Here is a 25780-nt window from a genome sequence, read left to right as displayed (position 1 = left end):
CAAGAATCCACTTATAACTGCCTTTGAAGAGCCGAAAAACAAACAAACAAACAAATGAACAAACAAACAAAACCAAAACCAAAACCAAAACCAAAAAAACCCCCAAACCAACCCTATCTCTAATATTATACTTCAAGTCTCCAGTACTTTTATTATGGAGGGAAGATTATTATTTCCTCTACAGATCTCTTTGAATACACACAAGAAGTACCACTTCCATAGGACAGAGTCCCACTTTCAACTTACCAGAAGTCCTATTTTGTTGGCTTTAGGCATTGTTGATACAATATGCATCCTGTAGTTGGAACCTTGCATGATTTTCCTTTAAACTAGTCCATCATTTGACTCCTCTTAAAGTTTCTATTTTGGGGGTTGCCATATTCTTGGTATATAGCTCTATATGCACAGTAGATCTTGGGTATACATATCATTTCATAGTCCAAGAGATCTCTCTTAAGAGCTAAAATGATGTCAACAGCTATACTACAAGGCTTGATGGTCCTTAGCATTCTGAGATTGGCACAGATAATAAAGTGCTATGTGTAGACAACTTGGCAATAGAGAGAAGCCACTGTCACTCATTCAAGTTTTCAATAGTGGTCTCTCTGTCAGACTCAGCCTTATGTCTCAAAGGTATGGTAATATTGTAGTCTCTTGTGCCTCATTATTCGGTGTTAAACTAAGGGAAAAAAGTTCTTTTTTGAGGGCTTAATTTGCAAAACTAGCCTTGCTATAAAAGTGGGTTTAGACATTCCAGCATGTAGAGAAATCTGTGTTTGACGACTGCTGTCTGCAAACTGGCACTCTGACCACGGAAGGAAAGACTCCTGTAGTAACTTTTTCTGTAAAAGGGATGCTGTTTTTTTCTTGACTACTTTGAGCTACTTTGTAATTAATAACTGAATGTTGGCACCACAGTTAACCAGGAACACCTGATAATGGAGTATGGAAAGTATTGAAAAGAATTTCCTGCAAAACAACTCTCTCTCTCTCTCTAGAATAGAGTTTTTTCAGGGCATGTGGATGTGAGTCAAGAGGTATTAGGGGGAGCGGAGGGGAGGGGATATAGAAGAGAAGAGAAGTAGAGTAGTTGGAGAGAGGGGGGAGAGGACAGAGGTTGGAGAGCAAGGCAAGAGTTGCATGGAGCTATATTGGATTTGGGCCTAGCCGCTTTTTGACTGCATGGTTCAAAGTGACTCTGGGCTGTTTGGCCACAGAGACTCACCCCGAAGATGACTGCCATAAGTCTTAAGATTGTTGGATAAAGCCTCTCCCATGAATTTACGGCACAGGAGTATAACATTCAAGGGATGCCTCAGCTCGAGCAGATACCAGTTATCTCCTCAGTCAACACCCAGTGTCTCCACCACCTGACCTCATCGCCTGACTTCTTTGCCTCCAGCTATCACTGTCTATATCCTCATCTCCCCCTCCTTCATGTTTCACAAAGGTCACTCCCCCTACCTGAAAGCCTTAAAAGCTGCAATGTTCATCCCAATAAACAAGACCTTGACAACAGAATCTTGCTTGGTCTCCTTCTTCTCTTCACCCCCATTTTGGCCCACAGGTAGAAAGCCTCTTCGGGACCCTGAATAACTGGGTCCCCGCTGGCGGGGACAAAGAGTAAGAGCGCACAAAAAACTTTAAAAAATATTTGTTTATTCATTCATTTATTTATTGGTTTGTTTATTATTCTACATAAATATGCTGTAGCTGTCTTCAGACACCAGAAAAGGCATCAGATTGCATTATAGATCGTCGTGAGCTATCATGTGGATGCTGGGACTTGAACTCAGCACCTCTGGAAGTTAGTGCTCTTAACCACTGAGCCATCTCTCCAGCTTTGTTTATTTTTTATTCCTATTGCAACATTTTTTTTTGAAGTCCAGTCAGTGTCTTTGTTCTATCGGAACCAGCATACCTCATTTCAAAGTACCTAGGAGGGACAGCACTTGGCAGAGAGCACCTGGCACTCCTCACTTGCCTGCACCTGGGTGGAGCCAGAGCCCAGGGCTACATATTTTAGCCCTGGCACCAGCAGGCTCCAGAGCTGTAGCTGTCTTTTCCTAGCTATGATGGGCTTTGAGTTCTGGATGCTGGCGTTGTGTGCCCTGCTGCTGCTAGTCTTGGGGCTGCTGAGCTTCCTGTGGCTGGATAGTGACCTGACACTGCTGCGGGCTGCTTGGATGGGCCAGTGTCCTGGTGAGAATCTTCTGTGACATTCAGCTGCAAGTGGGAGTCCTGATCTCTGCTGGCTTAGATCCTCCTTGACTGCCACTGGTTGTTGAAGCCTCAGTGATCCAGCCTGAGCCTTTCCTAGGGTTAAGGGTTAGGGAGGAAGAGACTGGATAATGGGAACAGGCAGTCTTACAGCCAGTCCAGGTATAAAAATGAGAAGTTTTCACCTCTTGGCTGGGAAACATTTCTAGCAGTTGGTTGCCAAAGCACTCCTAAGAGAGCATCTTTAAGACCTTGCATCACTGGAACCCCAGAGAGCTAAGACAAAAATCCCGTGTTGAACAGTGTGCTCTGTGCCATGCTAAGGTGCCTCTTCCCACCAAAAGTGTTTATCTGGCTGATTTCACTCTGAGAGGTTTTGAAGTAGAATCTTAGACAATCCAACTTTTGACTACTCATTGGCCTAGAAGCTCAACATCACAAAATCCCCAGGTGTTCTCTCTGAGGTAACGTGATTTTTGTGCTCTAGTGGGTAGTCTGCCTAGTGCCTTTTGGTCTTAGTCTTGCTTCTCCTTTGAAGAACTAGCATTTCACACCCTCTGATCTTTAATTTAGCCAAAATTTAGAAGCAGACATTGTCAGTGTGTGAGGTCCGAATTGAATTTCTTCCAGGACCTCTTAAATGAGACCCACAGAGGTGGTAATCGATGCAAAGGCAAGAGAAGTTTGATCATTCTGACATGTCCGGGTCATCCACTTCAAGCGGAGACAACCTTGAGCAGACTCTAACAGGCAGTTATATACCTTGCAGACAGTTGGAGCAGAATTCAAGCAATGGTAACTAGGCAGGGTACTATCAGTGGGGTGAAATGACCTTGTGGTCCACTAACCATTCCAGGACTTTCCGAGTGGGTCAGATGGGGAGTTACAGGTGGCTTTGTTCAACAGTTTAGCTTGTAGCTCCTCTAGGAACTAAACTACCTCTACTCCTACTAGAAGGGAGGGGTCTTTCTGTGTGCAGAGGTTTGTGGTGGAATTTTCCCACTGGCCTCAGACTGACCCCAATTCTGACTCTTTCAAGTGCTCCTTCAAAAACAGGGGAGTCATAGTCAGTAAGTGCATGGCAGGCTCACAGTAGATTTTGGGTCCTAATGATCTCAGTCATATTTTCCTGGTCTCTTAAGACAAGTACCCAAAGTTTGTGGTGACTTTTTCTTAGAAGTGATAGCTCAGAAGACAACGTTATTCATGCTGAGTGGGTGAAATTGTCTGGGGTAGTGGCAGGGCATGATGAAACTGATAACATATTTTTGTCTCCCTGCCTCCCTGCAAAACTCACCCCTACAGACCAAAATCTTACTTTTTAGTGTGTCATTTTTAGGGCATAACTTGTGCAATCTTGGCAGCCAGTGCACAGAGAAACAAAACTGGAAGGGACCCAGTTACTTAATCTGAATCTCCCCTTTAAAGGGTAAGAAAGTTGAATCCAGGCAATTAGTTTATATTTAGAAGCTTTAACTTTCTTTATCAAACACATAGATAAATAAAGTCTTAGAATGAAATCATTCAAGTTAGAATCAAGGCTGGAGATTTTACCAGAATTATGAAATATTCAAAATATTGGATGGGTGGGAACCATTTTCCTTTTTAAGAAGTCTTAGGAGATTTGAAATATTAAATTTCACATGGTAGGTTTTTCATATTTAACGACATGGCTAAATGATTATTTAGTCTTTTTCTCTTATTTTGTTGTTTGAATCAGTTTCTCTACATGCCTCTAGCTATTCTGGAATTCATTGTGTAGATCAGACTGGGCCTTGAACTCCCAGAGATTCACCTGCTTTTGCCTCCTGGGTGCTGGGATCCCAAGTGTGTGCCACCACATCCCACTGCTGTTTCGCTTCTCCGTGATGTCTGAGCATCACAATCCCAGCCAAGTCTCCTCCTTCCTCCACAGAACAGGCACTGGCTGACAAGGTGGTGTGGATTACTGGAGCATCAAGCGGCATTGGTGAGGAGCTGGCTTTCCAGTTATCTAAACTGGGGGTCTGTCTGGTGCTGTCAGCCCGAAGGGGGCAGGAGCTGGAGCGGGTGAAGAGAAGATGCCTGGGTGAGTCAACTCCTAGCAACAGCCGTGCTTCCTAGCAGTGAGAGTCCAGACTTAGTGCAGCTTCGCAAGTGAGGGAAGGAGGGATTGTCCTGCGCAGTTCGCACTGGCTCCGGAGCTTCGCGCATGCGTACTGCCCAGATTTCCTTTTCTGTCACCTTTTTTTAAAGATCCAATTGATAACATATAATTGCCCACTTAAACATACAAAGCCCAGTACCATCCATTCATTAAGAATATTGATAACAACCTATAAATACACAGAGCGAGATTGTTACATCAGCCTCCATTGTCCTGCCATTTCTTCTCTCTCTCCCTCTAGTCTCCCTTCCTTTTCATTCCAGTCTCCTCTTCATTCAAACTTTTCTCCCACCCATCCTTCCTTCTTCTCCAAAGACAGGCCTTCCTCTATCTTGTACCTGCCCCTCACTTGTATTTTACAAATTCAATGGGGAGGTTTTGATGAACTCACATGATTCCTGAGTACTTGACTAGGCAGCTGTCCTTGGGGCAGTGTAATTAGCGTCAAAATACATTACTCCAGGGCAAACCACAACCTTTCCCCTTTTTTGTCCAGCTATAAAGCCTTTTCACTTATATATAAATTGAGTACAATTATTACCATTCTACAATTTATAAAATATATGATATACTCAACACCCAGTCCATCACTATATCAGTTAAACAGAATATTCAGTTATCCATTCCAGCTAAAGAAAGGCTGAAAATCTATATTATATCTTGGCTAGCTTGTATACTATCTGATAACTATCCAATAAAATACATATATTCAGAATTAAATAGCTTGATAAGCTATGAGACTATAATCAGTCTTCAACCCCATCAGAAATCTGAGAATGACCAAATATCTACACACAAAGGAAGCCTAACACAGCTTCCAGAACTGAGAGGTTGTAGAGACAAATCTCGACTATCGAAGTCCCTGTTAGCAAAATGTGAACACAAGTCTTCAGCCTTCTGGCCCAAAATCAACTAACAGACTCTTGACATGCAGATTTTGAAAGACTGATCACCCCATCTTGGCAGAATTTATCAGTCAACTATTCTGCATAATTTGTCCTTTTCTGGACAGTATTAGTCTGCAGATGAAACAGGCAGTTTTGTCTAGTGACTGCCTAGCCACAAAGTATTGTCTCATCTGGAGGTAGAGATGTTCAAATTCTTAGTTAAATCTGCCAAAGAGGAACTGTTAGGAGCAGATATGTCTCAACAAAAGATAAATAACTTTATGTCTCAAATTTTGTGGATTGCTGACATTTTTAAAACCATCTACCTATATAAGACAATCTGTACTGTTGTCTTTGTATCTTAAAAATATCTTGAAAGTACTCTCACAAAGTCAACAATATGTCTGCTATTTGGCCCTTAACTCACATGTGTATTCAACTCAGAAGTTTGTAATGATATTGAAAGACCACCAGGGTGGGGAAGACCCCCACTCAAATCTCATGATGACAAAACCCCTACGAACTCACGAGAAACCAGTCTTGATGTAATGAAGAAGAGGTGTATTTGAGGAACCAGAGCTCTGGGGATGACACGTATCTCACACAGGAGACGGAGGAATTGACCCCGAGTCCAATTAGGGGAAGGTATTTATAGGGAAAATTACATAGGTAGTTGGCAACAGTCACACAAAGCAATTTTATTGGTTTGCAACTTGGGCTCAGTTCAACTCTAGGCCACCCTGCTTCTGGAGCAAGCTAACCCTAATTCTCATTTTAATCCGGACTGTTGGGTCAGGCCTTATCGAGGCCAGATGGTTTGTGGTGGCTATAGCCAGGCTACATCCCCAAAACATGTTATGTTATTCTTTGCTGTAAGGTGCACTTGTCCTCACCACAGGGTCAGTGGGGGATAGTTTAAAATTTTTATTCTTTCATTTCCCACTTCTGCTTGTGACTAGTTCTAATCTTAGAACTCAGGGCCTTCTTCAATTTTTCCCCTAAGGGCTTCTGAGTCATGATATTGTTGGTGAAGCATGAAAATCTGCAGTGCACTAACTCTTTCTCTAATAAAGGCTATTAACTTATTAAAAATACAGGGTTCAAATGTCAAAAGTAACAAGGGAATAACTAAGGGTCCTAGGAGCGTGGAAATTAGTCTCACCTCCCCAAGAAGAACAGTGTAAACTTTCTAAGCCCCCACAATGCCAGATGTTAGCCTGGTCTCAGCCATCTCAGGGGCTAATGTAAAACCTTAGTCTCCCCAATTTGCACCTTGCTTCTGGACTTCCACATCCGAACTTGCCCCCAGGTGAAATCTCTTTGGAACTTCTAAGGTCATACTCTGAGGATCTGTGTCAGGAATGTCCCAGGTGTCCAGCCAAGCTACCAACTTACAAAAGTCAGGGGTGAGAGCGGGCCACCATGTGTATGGAGGGGTCACCTTGGAGATGGACCATATTACCTTCCAGGTCTGGCAGGAAACTTGCCAAATCAGTTTCTGGGGGATATGGGGATTATAAGCGCTTACAACAGAGTCGAAGCTTAAGAGGATTAGCAGTCTTTCCTAACTTCCATTCATTTCTGAGAACATCTGGTGCTATCTTCAAAAGGGAGACATGGACCCATGCAGCAATACCATTTACCTTAAGAACAGTGGGAGTGGTTAACAGTACTAGATAGGGTCCTTTCCAGTGAGGTTCTAAGTTCTCAGCCTGTTGTCGCCAGACCAGGTCTGCATCTCCCGCTGGGAATGGGTGAGGCACCCTGGACTCCCTGGACTTCCTGTCTTGTAGGCGTCCTTCACTTGGCTCCAAATTCCACTTCGGACTGTTTCTAAAGCCTGTAAATGAACAAACAGGGTTTTAGGAAGAGCCTCAGGGGAGGGCCCCCCCGCACCCCCCCCCACCCGATTCGATGGGGGGTTGTGGCTCCCATATATAATCTAATAAGGTGTTAGGACAAAAGGGTCAGGAGTGTTCCATACATAGAACAGAGCAAAAGGAAGGAGGACAGTCCAGTCTCCCGTGCCAGTCTCTAAGGCCAATTTTGTCAAGAGCTCTGAGGATGACATGTATTTCACACAGGAGACAGTAGAGTCGACCCCGAGTCCAATTAGGGGAAGGTATTTATAGGGAAAATTACATAGGCAGTTGGCAACAGTCACACAAAGCAATTTTATTGGTTTGCAACATGGGCTCAGTTCAATTCTAGGTCACCCTGCTTCTGGGGCAAGCTGACCCTAGTTCTTGTTTTTCTCTGGACTGTTGAGTCAGGCCTTATCGAAGCCAGATGGTTTGTGGTGGCTATAGCCAGGCTACATCCCCAAAACATGTTATGTTATTCTTTGCTGTGAGGTGCACTTGTCCTCACAGCAGGGTCAGTAGTGGATAGTTTAAAATCTTTATTCTTTCAGTATCAGTAGAAATACTTTTAAACTCTTTTAACAAATAAATTCTATATTAAAACAAAGATATGATTTTATCTTAGTTACCAAATGAGATTATGACTGTACAACTCAATCTAGCTAATTCCTCCGTATTAAATTACAACCAATTTTAAGTTCCTCATAAAAACAACTTTAGAATAAGCACTTCCAGCCCCCTGAAAGTTCAGGGAATTGGGACAATGACTCCTCCCTAACTTCTTCAAGCTGTACATGGAGGTTGAGATATCCTTGGGGGTAACGGGATAGGAAGAATGAAGCAAATGCTGTATCCAATGTGTCCTGATTGGACCCAGGTGAAAGTTCTTGAGATCAGGAATCCAAGTAAGCACATTCTGCAAAATACAACTCTCAAGACAAAAGTTTAGAATCAAGATATCTTGTCTGATTCTCCGGAATCAATTTTTCAGTCAGTCTACCACTATCAAATCTGATCAGTATGACTCTGTGAGGTTTCCAGAGCCTAATCACACTTTTTACAAACACAGACAAAATTTTCTCCCAAAATACTGTGTTCCTTAGTCTGTAACCAGAAAAGCTTGTGTCTTGTACTCTCTCCCAGAGTAATAATATAACCATAAAACTCAAAGTCACACCCATTATGAAATTAAACAGTTTTTTTTTAAAAAGTAAGCTAAACAATGGGCCTGATAGGCTTTTGTACTCTGTGATATCAGGAAATTAACCCAAAATTCTTGTTAAGATAATCTGACCTACCTGTTGTGATAAATATCAATAGTAACCACAAACCCTCGCTAGTCAGCATCAATGAGCCATATGACCTTTAGCGGGATAATTCATAAAACAAACCAAATACCTTCTATCAATTCCAATATCAATATGTAACATATCAAACCAGGACTTTAGCCCTAAATATATTCATCTGTTAAGCTCTCTACCCGGAGCCACAGATTTTCCTTATACCTTAATAACTTCTATAATATATGTCTGCATTCACTGTCTCTGGTGTTACAGACATTTATCACAACTCTCTACTTGGAGTTAGTTACCAACTTTTCCCTATCTAAGTTCCGAACCATAGATGAAAATCCCCACATGATTCAGGTGATCTCTTTACTCTATTCTTTCTAAAAACAAACTTAATCACCTTTTAATATTACAAGAAGTAGCTTGTGTAACTAGGATTTCAACCCAAAATTCCCATGGAGCCCACGTTAAAAAGAATATGAGTATCCTGAAAGACTTTCTAAACAACTTTCTTTAAAAAGCAGCTTTTAATCTCTAACTCTCTGAGCTGCCATTACTTATCATACAGCAGGGGACCTACAGTCTGCAAGCCCAGGTTACTTCCCTGTTTCTTTGTTTGAATTCCCACCCTTCAGATATCACTTGACTAATGTGGTTCTGGCTTCCTCTTACTTAGAAAATAAAACTTTCTCTCAACTATTAGGATTACCTGTGAATTCTTACCCATCACATTAGTTCGCCATCTGTTGTTGTAAAAATAGAATATATATATATATATATATATATATATATATATATATATATTGTTGTCTTTTACTTCTCTGGGTCCGCTCTGCAGTGTCTCAAGATATCTGCTAGATATCTCTGCGGAAACACATTTCAACTCTGCCTCGGTGGCCCAGTGACTCCAGCCGCTGCACACTTTCTTACACTCAAACCCTCACATAAAAGAACACACAACACAGTAATCTTCGACCCAATTGATAAGATATTAATTGCCCACTTAAATATACAAAGCCTGTACCATCCATCCCTTAAGAACATTGATAACAACCTGTAAATACACTGAGCAAGATCTTTATGTCAACCTCCATTGTCCTGCCATGGCTTCTCTCTTTCCCTCCTGTCTCCCCCTTCAGTCATCTTTTAAGCAGACGTGCTTGCTTGGCTTTTTCTTCTTTCCAGCCAGCCTTCCATTATTGTTTTTATACCAGCTTTTCATATTGAAGGGCGAGTAAGCTGGTGCTTGTGGACTTTAATGATCAAATGGCTCAGGTCTTTGCTTTAGAAGAGGGCCTTATGGGCACAACTAAGGAAATGTTGTAACGCCCACCTCGTCCAGCAAGGAAGACGCAACACCATTGGATTCTTCTCAACAGCCTTTATTGCAGGAACACCTCATTTTTGATATGAGGGACCCCGAGGAACAAAGGCAGCAGCCTTATATACAAGACAGGCTGTGGCTGTAAACTTGTCCTCTGGAGATTGGTAGAGCATGAAATACCTCATTAGCATGAGTATCACCCTGGCCTTGTAGATGCCAGAGGAATGCCAAGGACACTCGCTGTAATGGTTGTATACCACAAACGACCACTAGATGTCAGCGCCGTCTTTATCTATATGTGCTGCTCCCTACAAAATGTAGTTAGGAATGAATTCATTTTTCCTTATGTCATATATTAAAGTTATGGGTGGTGCGCATGCACGCGTGTGCACGTTTGTGTGTGTGTTGTGTGTATGCATGCGTGCATGTGAATGCTTGTGTTGTGTTCAGAGGTATAAAATGAAAGGAATGAAATAAGGTTTAAAAAATGAACTGAAGGCAATACTTTCTACATTCACATAGTTCTAATCTTGTCACATTCACTTAATAGACGCTTCAGGAGCTGTTTAACATTTATATAGTCTTAAATCTCTGTCTCTCTGTTTGTGTACACACACACACACACACACACACACACACACACACACACACATGACTCTGCTCTGGCATGTGTAATCTCTGTCTGCTATTCTTCTGTTATCTTTTGCTTTGCTGACTACATTTACCCAGGAATATAAAAGATACAAGAGTCTTTGCCCCATCTCAGCAGTCACAGGCTCTCTTCATGATGCCACTTGTGTTTTAGTTTTATACCTTTTTGAAATGGCCCTTGGTTCTCCACCGCAGAGACCTGTAAGGCCTGATTAATAAGACTGTCAGCAATTCTGAGCTGTAAGGACTCCTGGCTCCCATTTCTCTGTGTGGTCACAGGTACAAGCATGTTGGATTTTTAGTCGAGTTCTTACTTGTCTTTGCCCTCAAAGGCAAAGAACACATTCCTCTCCCAGTCTGTGTACTTGCTGGCTTTTTCTTTTTTTAAGTGTTTCTTATTTTATTTTAAAAATTCCAGAATCATCCAATTCAGTTGTTCCTCTGGTGATCAGAAATACAAAGAAATGATTATGTCTCAATGTCTTTAGGTAGGAATCCTCTTAAGGACTGCACCTCTCCTTATTTACTGTCTGGAGTTCTTGGTCTAGGGGAAGAAGTTTCTACCTACCGTCCGTTACTGGCCTTCTCAGCTTCTAACTGATTTATAGTATACCCCCCTTACCCTGCCCTTCAGTGTTTCAAGACAGCGTTTTTCTGTGTAGCCTCGACTGTCCTGGATCTCAATGTATAGACTAGTCTGGCCTTGAACTCAGAAATTCACCTGCCTCTGCCTCCCAAGTGCTGGGATTAAAGACATAGGCCACCACAGCACAAGTCATCCCCTAAAAATTCTTAGGTTTGATCTCTTGATCATGTTTTGATTGTTGTGGTAGTGCTTTTTTCAGACTTCTTTCTTTCTTTCTTTCTTTCTTTCTTTCTTTCTTTCTTTCTTTCTCTCTGTCTCTCTGTCTCTGTCTCTGTCTCTGTCTCTGTCTCTCTCTCTCTCTCTCTCTCTCTCTCTCTCTCTCTCTCTTCTTTCAATTTCTTCCTTTTAAGTTTTGGTGGTACTTTACCCCCTACATTGTTTTTTTTTTATCAAAATCTCAATTGTTTTATTTTACCAAAGACTCAGGAACCAGATGTTGGGGTGAAAACCTGCTAGCTCAGAGAGACAGAGAAAACTAGCATCTGACTTTCCCCCACAGCTAACTTTGTAAGATCCCCGACCCTCAGTTAGTGGTACTTTGAGAAGGCCCTGAGTGAGACACTGAGATGTAGATAGATGTAAAAGCAAGAGGTTTATGTTCTGGTGCCTCAGGAAAGACCTTCCTCAAGGCAGGTGACTAGAAGGTGATCCAGGCTGACTGTTACAAGCAGTTTTTATACTATTTAGGAGCACAGGCTACCTCAACAAATTACAGTTCAAATTAATCATATTGACCTTTAAATTTCACTAGCTAACAAGCATCAGTCAGTAAGTTCTGAGACTTTTCTACTCAAGAATGTTCCTGTGAGTGGAGAATGGTACTTGGCGTAGCCTCGATTAGAGACAGGAAGCTAGAACCTGGTCTGGCCTTGCCTTGAGGCTGGTGGGTGTAAGGCTGGGGGAAAGCCTCTAGCATCCTTCAGTTGACCTTATTGAATCCTCTTTTCAGTCAACAGAAAGGGCGTGGATTAAAGGTGTGTGCCAGGCCTGAACTGTGGCCACTTGTTTTTCTAGTGTTCACAGTGTGACCGAATATCCAGGTTTCTCCCCCCCCACTCCTCCCATCTTTGCTTTCAGCCCTCAGGCTTTTTCTTCTATTTGAGCTGGTCTATGGAGAATGCTGTTAACTGACATTCATTCCGTTTGGCTTTGTCAGCATTTCATCTCAGTCTCCTTGCTGAATTCTGCAGCATGCTGCTGCCTTTCCTTTCTCTGTTGCTAATATTGTATTGAAAAGCTCTCAGGGAAACTTTCCCTCGGGATGGAGACCCTCCAACTTCAAAGACCAGACCGAGACACCACAGGATGCAATCAGCAAGAGGATTTGGTTTATTGTCGGGATACACAGGCACAGGCACCTGCGGGCGCTTCAGTCACTCGGGGGACTGGCGCGCCCCACGGAACCAAGGATGGGCTTTTTATAGGATTTTGGGGAGCAGAAGCAAGCATACAGAAGCAGATGCATGGTTACAGGGATATAATTGGTGGATTCTAATGTGGCAAGGGTTTAGCCCGGGGGCAAGTTTCCTAGCTACCTTCCTGAAACATAAGGACTGACTCGGCCCCCCAAGGGTTCAGCCCGGGGGCAAGTTTCTTAGCTACCTTCTTGGAACATAACGGCTGACTCGGCCCCCCCCCACCAGGGTGTGGGACCTCTCCCGGGGCTTTTCTCATTGTCAGGTGCTCAACCTCAGTCGTCCTGTTGCCAGGCCTTCAACCAAACACATCCTGCTTGGCAGCCGCTGTGTACTCAGTGTTCTAACCTTTCCCTGAACCAGTCATCTTAAGTACAGCCTTGCAAAATGGCGTTACTGCTGCTAAGCTGGGGTCTTTCATTCCCCCATTTTTTTTTTGTTAACTTTGAGTGAAATCTTTCACTCGACTTGGTCAAGAAATTTCTGTCTGGTGGGGGCTTATTTCCCCACTGACTCTAGGCCACAAAAGGGCTAGGAGGAGCCACGTAGGAGTTTTAACTTTAAGGGGTTTGGAGTGCGCTGAACTCTCCATGTCTGGGGTGTAGTGTTGTGATTAGTCAATTCCTCAGACCGGACTGCCTTGACGTGTGGTGCGTGGATCTAAGGAGGACGGTGTAGGGTCCTTTTCACCGTGGCTCGAGATTCTTGGTCTGGTGTCTGTGCACCCACACGGTGTCTCCAATCTGGAACGGGTGTGGCACCACCGGATGCTCAAGCTTGTCCTGGTAAGCAGCGGCCAAAGGTCTCCAGACGTCTCTCTGCACAATCTGTAGGGCCTGTAAATGGGCCCTCAGAGAAGGGCTGTCAGCAAAATCAGCAATGTTTGAATCAAAGAAATGGACAAATGGGGGTGGTGCTTCATACATTATTTTAAAAGGAGTTAGACCATGGGGGCCCGGGGTATTCCGGGCCCGATATAGAACTAGGGGAAGGAGGGCCACCCAATCCTTTGAGCCAGTTGCAAACGTAAGTTTGGATAAAGTCTCCTTAATTGTTCTATTCATGCGTTCTACCTGACCTGAACTCTGGGGTCTATAGGCACAATGTAATTTCCAATCAATCCCCAGCAATTTGGCCACCAACTGACTTACTTGGGAGACGAAAGCGGGCCCATTGTCCGACCCCAACGCTTGAGGCATGCCATACCTGGGAAAGATTTCCTCGAGGAGCTTCTTGGTGACCATTTTTGTAGTCTCGTGTTTTGTGGGGAAGGCTTCGACCCATCCTGAGAAGGTGTCTACAAACACTAGGAGATACTTGTATCCATATATACCTGGTTTAATTTCAGTAAAATCAATTTCCCAATGGATGTCGGGACGGTGTCCCCTAGGACGAACTCCTTGTCCAATCATGGTCCTTCCCGGGTTAACCTGAGCGCACGCTTTGCAACTCTCAGTCACCTTTTGTATCGCTTTGTCCCGATTCAAAAAACACAGATTTATCTCTTCCCGATCTAGTAAGGTTTTCATCTTCTTAAACCCCAAATGGGTTAATTTATGTAAAAAGGAGATCAATTCAAAAGTCCTTTGTAGACCCACTGTTTTAGTTGAGGGTGGTAGATGGCCCCCATTTTTTTAGGAGCTCTATGTCCTCATGGGCATAAACCCAACTGGTTTGTCCCACTGGTGGGGGCATGGGTTGGTCTGGGCTATTTAAGGGCAAGATTTGTTTGTTCATGGCCGCTTCTCGCGCCGTGGCATCGGCCAGCCGGTTTCTTTGTGCCTCTGGGTTGTGCCCTTTCTGGTGTCCTGGACAATGTACAATACTCAGTCTTTTGGGCAAGAATAGGGCTTCTAAGAGGGCCAGAATTTTAGCCTTATTTTTAATATCTTTACCCTCAGATGTGAGCAGCCCCCGCCTCCGGTAGATCTCCCCGTGGATGTGTGCCGTGGCAAAGGCATAACGGCTGTTTAGCCTCTTACCTTTTGTCATCTTGAGCGCCTGAGTCAAGGCGATGAGTTCAGCCCGTTGTGCGGAGGTACCAGCAGGCAGGGCTTTCGCCCAAATCACTTTGTCCTCCGTAGTGACCGCAGCTCCAGCCTTTCGCTCTCCCTCTGCCAAGAAGCTGTTGTCATCCGTGTACCATGTGTGGTCAGCATTCTGAAGAGGCTGGTCCGATAGGTCCGGCCTGGTTCCATGTACTTCTGTGAGGATTTGTAGGCAGTCATGCTGTTTTGTCTCCTCTGGTAGAGGAAGCAAGGTGGCAGGATTGAGGGCGACTATGGGCCCAAACTGAACCCGTTCTGCATCCAGTAACAAGGCTTGGTGTGAGAATTAGAGAGCCAGCGGTCTGGGGGCTGCTTTACCAAGGCCTCCACTGCGTGGGGTGCTAGGATGGTGAGTGGCTGTCCCAAAGTCAATTTTCCAGCATCCTTGATCAGGACAGCAATAGCAGCCACCATCCTTAGGCACGGTGGCCAGCCGGAGGCCACAGGGTCCAATTTCCTCTTGTTGACCTTTCTCAAGTCTTGTATTGGCCTATAATCTCCAGTGCCGGGTTTCTTAACAGGCAGAAGAGGCATATTCCAAGGCGACCGCCAGGGGACTAGGATGCCTTGATCCAGAAGCCTCGTAATGTGAGGCCTTATACCTTGATAAGCTTCATGTGACAGGGGGTATTGTTTTATGGAGACTGGAGTTGTAGTGGCCTTTAACTGTATAATTAAGGGGGGCTGTTGGAGCGCCAACCCCATCCCACCAGTCTCTGCCCAAGCCAGTGGAAAATTCGTGACCCAAGTGTCTATTTCTAGGGATTGTGGCTTGTCCTGTCCCGGTTCATATAGTCTATATTCATCTTTTAATTGTAGGGTTAGAACTTGAAGGGGAGTTCCGTGGGGGCCAGTTATTTGGGCCCCTCCTTCCTCAAAATGAATTTGTGCTTTTAGTTTGGTGAGCAGGTCACGGCCCAGCAGAGGGTACGGGTAGTCCGGAACATGTAAGAAGGAATGGGTCACCTTACCGGTAGCCAGCTGAACCCGGCGGTCCATAGTCCATCGGTATTGTTTCTCACCAGTAGCTCTTTGTACCCAGGCCGTCCGGTCGCTGAGTTGTCCTGAAGCTTGGGTGAGGACTGAATGCTGGGCTCCTGTGTCTACCAGGAAAGTAACCGGCTGCCCCCCAACTTTAAGCGTTACCCTGGGCTCAGGGGGGGGGGCTCCTGGCCCTGACCTCCCTAATCTTTATCTAGAGCCAAGAGGGAGGTTCGTGGTCGAGGCTTTTGGGGTCCGCCAGGCTTCTTGGGGCACTCTCTGGCCCAGTGCCCTTTCTCTTTGCAATAGGCACATTGATCTTTATCCAGCTTCAGCCCCTTTCGAGCTCCCCCCCTATCTCCCTTCCTTTCTTGGCCCTGAACTACGGCGGCCAAGATTCGACTCAATTCTTAGTTTCTTTTTTTATCTCTCTCTTATTAAAAATCTTTTCAGCTTCTTTAAGTAAATCCTGTAATGTATAGCCCTGCAAATTTTTTAACCTCTGTAACTTAGTCCTGATATCTGGAGCAGCCTGCCAGATGAAGGACATAGAGACACTCGTCATTTGTCCTGGGTCATCTGGGTCATAGGGAGTGTACATACGGTAGGCCTCCTTAAGTCTCTCTAGAAAGGCGGAGGGAGTTTCCCCTGCTTCCTGTAATACCTGTTTTACCTGAGCCAAATTAGTAGGGCGTCGTATAGCCCCTCGGAGACCCGCTAGAAGCAACTGGCGATAAAGGCGTAGGTGTCCCTTACTGTATTAAAATCCCAGTTTGGTCCTCAGGCAGCTGGGTGGGACGCCCATCATCTCCCAGAACATGCTTTCTGGCCTCTAGGAACACTCTTTGTTTTTTTTCTGAGGTTAAGAGGGCCTGTAAGAGCTGTTGGCAGTCATCCCAAGTAGGCTGGTGGGTAAGTAAAACAGATTCTATTAGGTCGGTGAGTGCCACCGGATCTTTGGAGAAAGAAGGGTTGTTTTGTTTCCAATTGTAAATGTCAGCTGCTGAAAACGGCCAGTATTGGGTCTGGCCACCGGTTCCCTGTCTAAGTGGGAAAGCCTGGGAGGTTGTATCTGGCATCACCTCGCGCTTATTGCGCAATCTCCCTGCGACAGGGGAGAAACCCTTATCAGACTGTGGCCCAGCAACTGATCTGGCCGGCGGCTCTGCCTCCTCCGTTTTAGCCGGGCCTGTCAGAGAGAAGATCTATGAGAGGGGAGTTTGGGTCTGCCGGGAGGACAGGTTTCTTAGAAGGCTCTGATTTCACAAAGGTAGAGAGAGGAAGACGTGGCCGGCGGACCGGGCGGGGCCGAGGGGACAGGCTGGGGGTTGAGGGGAGGCCAATTCGGGTCCACGAAGGGTTCTGCCCAGGAGGGGGGTTTTAAGGCGAGACTCTCTCAAGTGATAATATAAGGAACCTGGTCAGGATGTCCGTGGACGACCCGATCTTTAACCTGTAAAATAATGATCTTATTAAATGTGTCATTCACTGGCCATCTCGCTCCGAAAGTGGGCCACTCGGATGTGCAGAGAGTCTGCCGTTTTCCTTTTTTAACCTCGACGGACTGGTTGTGTGCCCGGTCGTGGACGTCTTTCCAATGATCAAGAGTGAGACTTAGGGGCGTTGTTAGGGACTGTCCCATGTTAGTTCTAAGGAAGATTAGAACACAGAGAAAACAAACAACACCAACAGTCAAACAAACAACAGACAGGCGTGCTGCACGGCTTTGGTACCAAACTGAAAGCAAAAAGTCAGATGGAGGTGGCAAAGGTCCGGGGCCCTCTGAAAGCCAAAAATACAGACAGAGGTGCCGTTAGTCCGGATCTTTCTCCTCTAACCAGAGTCCCAGATTGGGCCCCGAAAAGTTGGGCCCTAACACCCTTGGAACGTCTTTCAGGGCTGCGGGGCGAGAAGTCCGAGCTCGTCAGCTCCTTCTTCGTCCCGCCCAAATTCCAAACAACCTGGCTGAGCGCTCACGGAACAGACCTGGCTGAGCGCTCACAGAACAGACCTGGCTGAGCGCTCACAGAACAGACCTGGCTGAGCGCTCACAGAACAGACCTGGCTGAGCGCTCACAGGACCTGGCTGAGCGCTCACAGAACCTGGCTGAGCGCTCACAGAACAGACCCGGCTGAGCGCCCACAGAACAGACCCGGCTGAGCGCCCACAGAACAGACCCGGCTGAGCGCTCACAGAACAGACCCGGCTGAGCGCTCACAGAACAGACCTGGCTGAGCGCTCACAGAACAGACCTGGCTGAGCGCTGACAGAACCTGGCTGAGCGCTCACAGAACAGACCCGGCTGAGCGCCCACAGAACAGACCCGGCTGAGCGCTCACAGAACAGACCCGGCTGAGCGCTCACAGAACAGACCGAATAAGGCAGAATGAGACAGAATCAGACAGACGCCGGCCGGCTTACCTCCCAGTGGGTGGTCAGTGGTCCCTGGGTGGAGGATCTCCTTTCCCGGCCAACGCACCAAATGAAAAGCTCTCAGGGAGAACTTTCCCTCGGGATGGAGACCCTCCAACTCTAAAGACCAGACCGAGACAGCACAGGATGCAATCAGCAAGAGGATTTGGTTTATTGTCGGGATACACAGGCACAGGCACCTGCGGGCGCTTCAGTCACTCGGGGGACTGGCGCGCCCCACGGAACCAAGGATGGGCTTTTTATAGGATTTTGGGGAGCAGAAGCAAGCATACAGAAGCAGATGCATGGTTACAGGGATATAATTGGTGGATTCTAATGTGGCAAGGGTTTAGCCCGGGGGCAAGTTTCCTAGCTACCTTCCTGAAACATAAGGACTGACTCGGCCCCCCAAGGGTTTAGCCCGGGGGCAAGTTTCCTAGCTACCTTCCTGAAACATAAGGACTGACTCGGCCCCCCAAGGGTTCAGCCCGGGGGCAAGTTTCTTAGCTACCTTCTTGGAACATAACGGCTGACTCGGCCCCCCCCCACCAGGGTGTGAGACCTCTCCCGGGGCTTTTCTCATTGTCAGGTGCTCAACCTCAGTCGTCCTGTTGCCAGGCCTTCAACCAAACACATCCTGCTTGGCAGCCGCTGTGTACTCAGTGTTCTAACCTTTCCCTGAACCAGTCATCTTAAGTACAGCCTTGCAAAATGGCGTTACTGCTGCTAAGCTGGGGTCTTTCAGTATAGGTTAGTACAGTAGAGAACTGCCCATGAGCAGCAGATTAGGTAAATATAAGAAGGGGAACCCAAAGAATGTTGTAAATGCCTATTTTTGAGAAAAGAAAGTATAAAAATGCTAAAAATACAGTGAAAAGAAAAAGAATCCCCTGTGGAAGGAAGGGAGTTGGAGTGGTGTTATCTCTTTCCTTGGCATCTAAAGATTAGACGGCTAGGTACTGGGGAGGGACAGAGTCCTGAAGTTTGGGTTTCTTATCTTTCTTATCCAGGAGTCTGTTGTTGACCACAGACAAGTCATGTTGCAATTATCTAGCAGTTTTCTTTCTCTGGGAGCTTTTCTTCTTTTTGTACCAGGGGCACCTGATGGCCACTTACAGCTTTGCAGTATGTGAGCATGGGGCTGGTCTCAGGCCACATAGACTCACCAGATAATCAGCACACCTTGGAGTGACTATATTTGTGGGAGGCATCTCCTGCCTAGGGTGGGGTTTGGGGGAAGGAAACAGCACTGATTGGTGTCTGTTTAGGCAACCTAGTCTCTAGGGTTTACAAATCACTTCATTGAAGGCTCGGAGGTAGCTAGGGTAGAGCGCATGCCTAGCACAGGTGAGACCAAAAGTCCAATCTCTATTTCTGCAAAATAATAATAAAATTTGCCTCCTAGTGTCTGCTTTACATATAGTCTGGCAGTGGGGCTCTGAACTCTGCCTGATCTAAATGAAACTCACTGATTCTGGAACTGTATGAAAGAACAGCTAAGGGCTGGGTGGAGATGGGGATTTAGCATTGTAGTAAAGCACTTCTTAGCTGGTATGAAATCCTGGGTTCAGTTGCCAGACCAAATTAAAAACAAAGGATAGTAGTGATAATTTGTGAGCATACTGCAAAAGAAACGTAACCCTGCTTCTAAATGAGCTGTGGGTTTTTTGTAGGTTTGTTTTGTTTCTTGTTTTTTTCTTTGTTTTTGAGTATCTTTTGTGTTTGTGGTTTGTTTTGTTTTGTTGTAGAATAATTTCGATTTTGCCAGAGTTCTTTTTACCAGTCCCACTATGTCTCTCCATGTCTTTTGAAAGGTACAGGAATAGTCTTTATTAGAGCAGGAAATAGTTTGATTGTCTTGTAGCGTGGCTTTCTCACTAATGTGCTGATGTGTCTTAACTCAGAGAATGGCAACCTAAAAGAAAAAGACATCCTGGTTTTGCCTCTTGACCTGGCTGACACCAGTTCCCATGACATTGCTACCAAAACTGTTCTCCAGGAGTTTGGGAGAGTAAGTAACCATTTTTGTTGATACGATTTGCATTGTATCGCTTTCTCCAGTTTGGTTAAAATTGCCAAAGAGAGTCTTACCTGTGGTGACTCATTCAAAGTGATTCACATGGGATGCCATTAGTGGGTCAGGACCATTACACCCATCAAGCTCTTGATCTCTGGGTCTTGGACTTTAGGCCACTAAGTTTTTTTTTTTTTGTATTTTTTTTTAAAAACCTTTTAAACTCCTAATTCCTATTGTAGGTAAAAGGGCCAAAATTTCACCACAGCTTTGAAGTTTATGCATTTTGGTGTATTTTGTGAAATATTACTCAAACTGAATAGGAGAATTCTACTGATTTTCATCTCCTTCTTTTGTTTGGTTGTGTTTTGTATTGTTTCAAGATAGGACTTCACTATCTAGCTCTGACTGTCCTGGAACACATCATGTAGACCTTACTGGCCTTGAACTCAAAGATCTGCTTGCCTCTTCCTCCCAAGTGCTAGGATTCAAGGCATATATCCCTACACCTGAATTGATTTTATCCTCTTATTGTTGATTTTAGAAATGTAACATTGCTGTACTGATTCATTCATTTAACAACATAACCACTTACCACTAAGAATTCCATTCATAAATCATCTCTAAATAATCTTCTGTCGGATTTTATTTCATTAGATTGACATTCTGGTCAACAACGGTGGAGTAGCCCATGCTTCCCTTGTTGAAAATACCAACATGGATATCTTCAAGGTGCTAATAGAGGTGAACTACTTAGGGACAGTGTCATTGACCAAGTGTGTTCTACCTCATATGATGGAGAGAAATCAAGGAAAGATTGTTGTCATGAAAAGCCTTGTGGGAATTGTACCCCGCCCCCTTTGCAGTGGGTACGCTGCCAGCAAATTAGCTCTTCGGGTAAGGCTGCTTCAACTCAATTTTGTTAGCTTTGACTGCAGTGTGCATGGGGGATGTGTCCATCAGTGAATGAGGTGGAGGGGACTAAGGGATAATGTGGGGCTACAGAAAGACAAGAACTTTGAGTACAGCACCAGTGACTAAAAATATTAGAGCCATGCATGCTTATTACTTATTCAATAGATTTCTTTTTGTATTGTGCACCTGCATGAGATGAATCCTGAGGAGACAGATTTATTTTTGCTCTAGCAAGTATATATTGTCTTTTGCCTTAGCCCATTGCTAGATTTTCAAGACAAATTTCAAGTTTACCCTTTATTCTCTGCTCTCATTCTATATTTTAGAGTACTTGATGATTGGTTCTGGGCTCCTGAGGAAACATGGACTCTGTTCGTTCTGGCTTAATGGAAAAAAGAAAATTAAGGCAAAGGCTAGGAGAAAAGCCTGCTCAGTTTTATCTTATGACTAATGAACATCAGAATAACATGAATTCTTAGGTTGGCTTAATGGTGACACTAACAGTGGGAGGTGGTGGCACATGGTTTTTTTTTTTTTTTTTTTTTTTCATCTTTATTAACAAGGCACATGTTTTTAATCCCAGCAATTGGGAGGCAGATATTGTTCAAGGCTAGCCTGGTGTGTATGTGTGTGTTTGTGCATGCATATATACACATACACACATATATGTACAAATATTATGGGTGTGTTTTACTTGATTGCATGTCTACACACCAGGTGTGTGCTTGGTCCTTACATAGGACAAAAGAGGATGTTAGATCCTTTGGGACTGAAATTATAGGTGGTTGTAAGGCCCCATGTGGATTCTGAGAATCCCACCAGGATCTTCTGGAAGAGTGAACCACTTCCAGAACTTTCTTTTTTTTCTTTTTTTCTTTTTTTTTCTTTTTTTTTTGGTTCTTTTTTTTTTTTTTTGGAGCTGGGGACCGAACTTCCAGAACTTTCTTAACCACTGAACTTTCTCTTCAGCTCTAAAGAGATACAAATTCAGAGGGCAACTTGATACTATGTCCATATAGCAAAATAATAATAGTGGGTTCATTCCCAGTCTAACTTCTTTTACAAGTCCAACAGAAGGCAATCCCATTGTATTCATTACTAGCTATGTGCTAGTCATCAACCTAAATTTACTTCATAAACCTAATTCACCAGAAAAAATGGCAATATAAGTTGAAAAATGAATGTCTATGGTAGTTTTTGTAAAGTTCTGTGTAGTGGTGAATTGTTAATCCATTTTGGATCCTGGTGGGTCACACATGTGCTGCACCCACCCAAGAGCTCTGGATTCACTAATCACAGACAGACAGACAGACAGACAGACAGACAGACAGACAGACAGTAATTTTAATATGCCTTGACTAGCTCAATGGTTGGGCACTTCTAAACCTCCCCACAGCTAGCACACACTCCCCTCTGGTATTCCTGGCTTACCTAACATTCTAAATCTGAAGTTTATCTTTGAAGCCCTGTTACCTTCTAGGCAGTGCCGCCATAGGGCCGCTTTTCCTTTCCACCTATGTTGCTGGATGGTTTCTTTCCTGCAGCTCTTAAATCTTATCCATCTGCCTCTGAGTAAAGTCAGTTAGGGGCAGAGACCCTAAACATCTGGAAACGAGGCTTTTGGGAGTCAAATTAAGACCAAACATTAGAACCAATTCTCATCAGTTCCCATTCCTGGTTTGTTTGTTTGTTTTTTCTTTTGCCTTTTGCCTTTTCCCCATTTTTAAAAAATTTCTCTTTTTATCTATCTGGGGAATGAAGATGCATCTCCACTGCTACCAGGGATCCTCTGTAAACATGCATTTTGTACAATGGGGTAGTGAGGACAAGACAAGGAGGGGTATACAGGGCTCTTCAGAGATAAGAGGTTCTTGCTTGTTGCTTGCCTAGCACGGAAGCATTAATGGCAGAAGCTACTGCTAGTGTCCATTGAGCCCCTGGAATCTGGCTACAGTTGAGAGACCCTGCTTGGGTTGCCTCTGTGTTTATGTTATGGTCCATGTCCTTCATGTGTGCACATGCGCCGTCCTTCACTCAAGCATTTTAGAATACAGTTCCTCTAATCAGGAGGAACTGGGATGAAATGAGACCTCTAATTTTTCTTTCTTCTTTTATTGCCTATTAGGGGTTTTTTGATGTACTTCGAACTGAACTTTTTGACTATCCAGGTATAACATTGTCTATGATTTGCCCAGGACCTGTGCATTCGAATATTTTCCAGAATGCTTTTACTGGAGACTTCACGGAGGTAAACATTTTTAACTGGAAAATAGTTGGAATGGTTTACTATTAATCCCACAGTTTTGAATCATACAGATGAGTGTTTCTGTCAGAAGTGTTTATGAATTAGCCACATAACCACTCTTGCTAGACTTGTTACCATTAGCTGACCATTAGCTGGCAATGCTCGGTATCCAGTTTTTATCAGGCTACTAAAATCACTACAGTATCAGTGCCAAGTTGTCCACCCTGTCCACTGTTGTACAAGAACTCTATAGCTGGTAATAAAGTCTTTTTTTATCTTCTTTTACCTCATCACCACGGATGGGTGTGGTTTCATTTTGTGAGATTTTCGTATGGCTTTTCTTTTCTTTTCTTTTTTTTAAATTTATTTTTATTTATATGAGTAGACTGTGGTTGTCAGACACACCAGAAGAGGGCATCAGATCCCATTACAGATGGTTGTGAGCCACCATGTGGTTGCTGGGAATTGAACTCAGGTCCTCTGGAAGGGCAGTCAGTGCTCCTAACCGCTGAGCCATCTCTCCAGCCCCTCGTATGGCTTTTCAAATGCTAACAGTTATTAGGTGCTGTGGCAAAGAACATGAAGACCTTTGATCTTTTTGCTAGCCAGTACAGTCTCCACTAGTCTGTGTATGATTCTGATGAGGCTTGGTGAGACATCATCGAAATTTATGACATGCATCAGCACCTATAGAAACTTGTAATGAGTGCAAAGCTCCACACTGCATGTGTCCCACTGGTTCCTTCTTAACATATCATTTCTGTAGAAAAGAAAAAAAGCTTGATAAATCTTCAACATCCTTTTCCTTTCAAACCTTTTTAGACCAGACTGCCTAAGATTCCGCTATTCAAGATGGAAACAAGCCGTTGTGTCCAGCTAATCCTTGTCTCCCTGGCCAATGATCTGGAGGACATTTGGATAGCTAATCAGCCTGTCTTGCTTCGGGCATATGTGTGGCAGTATGTGCCATTCCGGGACTGGATACTTCAAGGACGCTATGGAAAATATATATCGAAAGTTTTAGGAATAACATGGTATAGGTGACTCACTTGTTTCCAGTAGTTTATGTGCATCTTGCATGCAAATATCAAGTCTTCAAATGCTTTAGGATAGCTTTTGCTAACTTCCAGACCCAGCTCACAATATAAATACCAAAAAATACATAGGCATTATTCTAACATCACACGTAACTGACAACTTACCTTCAATCGCCACTGGTCTAGGTGTTCTAGAAGTTTTACATTGCAAGCAACGTTATCTTCTATACTTAATGACTGAGAGAGTACATTTCAGAAAACTTTCTTCTCTGCTCCTTCCCATCATGTCCTACCTGGCCTTCCATCTTAGCTCAGGACTCACTTTCTTGAAGCGAAACTTATCCACCTTTCTACTTCTCCTGGGGACAGGAATCCCTATACCCTTGAGTGCTCCACCTTCAGAACAACCCATTAATCTAAGACTATTGGGGACCGGGATCGGACTGTCAGACTGGGCAAAGCTAGAGCCCTGCCCTGAGCAGATTCCTGACCTTTTCAAAGAAAGAACATGTCCCCGGAAGACTGTTGCCTCATTGTCTAAGGAGGATATCTTGCGGTTTAATGATTCACCTTATGTCCTTGGGCACTTCCCAGTACTCCCCCAGCCCTAAGCTTCTATTCCTGCTTCAGAGCTTTAAATGCTGTACATTCCACTCAATAAACAGACCTTGACAAGGACACTGCTTGTTCTCCCTCCTCTTTCTCGACCATTCTCCTACAGGAATAGGTCCCCCTCGACCTCCACGAACAACTGGGTCCCCGCTAGTGGGGGCAAGTGGTGCCCAACGTACGGCTCCAGGTACGGACCCTCACCAGACAGAAAAAGAAGTTGAGGACTCCGGGTATTTGTCCAGAAACCGACGCAGATAAAGTGAAAGTAGCTGCGCCGATCTGGGGTTCATAGCTGTGTGCTCTCACCGCTCATGAGAGAAAGACATAGCAGGCAAGAGTTTTCTGTCTAATTGACAATGGGCAAAAAATGTCTAAGGAAGTGGTCTTTATCAAAGACCTTATGGCTTCTCTCAGGGAAAGGGGAGTAAGAGTTAAGAAAAAAGGATCTCATTAAATTTTTTTGCCTTTGTGTCAGAAGCTTGTCCTTAGTTTATTATTGAAGGACCAGAAATTAGCTCCTATAGTTGGGACAAGGTTGGAAAGTGTTTAAATGACTTCTTGTAAGGAAAAGGATCTGAGGCTGTTCCAATTTAGGTGATAGCATCTGTGTCTTTGTGTCTTTGTGTTTTCTGCTGGCTAAACTCTGGGTCTGTATTTGCTACTCTGGGTCTGTATTTGCTCGTGAGTTCTGGAGTTCTGGTTTTTCAGTTGCTCCCATCTTGGGTTGAGAGGGAGGCTTGTGTCTCAGGAGATACTAGAGTGTGAGCGGTAGACATGCCAGTGGCTCACCGATTGCGCTGCCCTGGGAGACTTCCCAGGAGGTGTGGGACCCCAGGGACTCCTGGGAGATTCCTGTCTGGGTGCCAGTGAGGATTCGGTGATTCTCCTGGTTTGGAGAAAAGACCCACCCTCCCAGCCATCTGTATTTCCAGAGTAGTCTTTTTCTGTGTGTCTTAGATCTTTGTTTTGTGTCACTTGTGACTTTGACAATGCGAAGATTCTGGTTGGGAAGGAGGAGTGATGTGGAATCCGCTCCCCTTCATCTGTCTCTGGTGAGCTCATGGAAGCTCCCATC

The 25780-nt window shown here is 44.5% G+C and overlaps 1 protein-coding gene across 1 annotated transcript; it reads left to right on the top strand.

Annotated features, from left to right (window-relative positions):
• Positions 1–1964: 1964 nt before the first annotated feature.
• On the top strand, positions 1965–24770 carry Dhrs7l1 (dehydrogenase/reductase (SDR family) member 7-like 1). Its single transcript, NM_001013098.1, has 6 exons — positions 1965–2202; positions 4136–4288; positions 19787–19893; positions 20554–20793; positions 22937–23059; positions 23879–24770. Exons 1-6 carry the CDS (start codon positions 2073–2075, stop codon positions 24098–24100), a joined length of 975 nt encoding a protein of 324 aa, NP_001013116.1. The 5' UTR covers positions 1965–2072; the 3' UTR covers positions 24101–24770.
• The last annotated feature ends 1010 nt before the right edge of the window (positions 24771–25780 follow it).

Source organism: Rattus norvegicus, chromosome 6, assembly GCF_036323735.1.
Source record: "Rattus norvegicus strain BN/NHsdMcwi chromosome 6, GRCr8, whole genome shotgun sequence".
Classification (NCBI taxonomy): Eukaryota; Metazoa; Chordata; class Mammalia; order Rodentia; family Muridae; genus Rattus; species Rattus norvegicus.
Note: the sequence above shows the minus strand (reverse complement) of the source record. Positions and strands in the feature narration are given on the sequence as shown.

Coding starts and splice junctions, on each gene's coding strand:
- Dhrs7l1 (NM_001013098.1), top strand. CDS start 2,073: ATGATGGGCTTTGAGTTCTGGATGCTGGCGTTGTGTGCCCTGCTGCTG. Junction 2,203..4,135: donor TTGGATGGGCCAGTGTCCTG/GTGAGAATCTTC, acceptor CTTCCTCCACAG/AACAGGCACTGGCTGACAAG. Junction 19,894..20,553: donor TTCTCCAGGAGTTTGGGAGA/GTAAGTAACCAT, acceptor TTATTTCATTAG/ATTGACATTCTGGTCAACAA.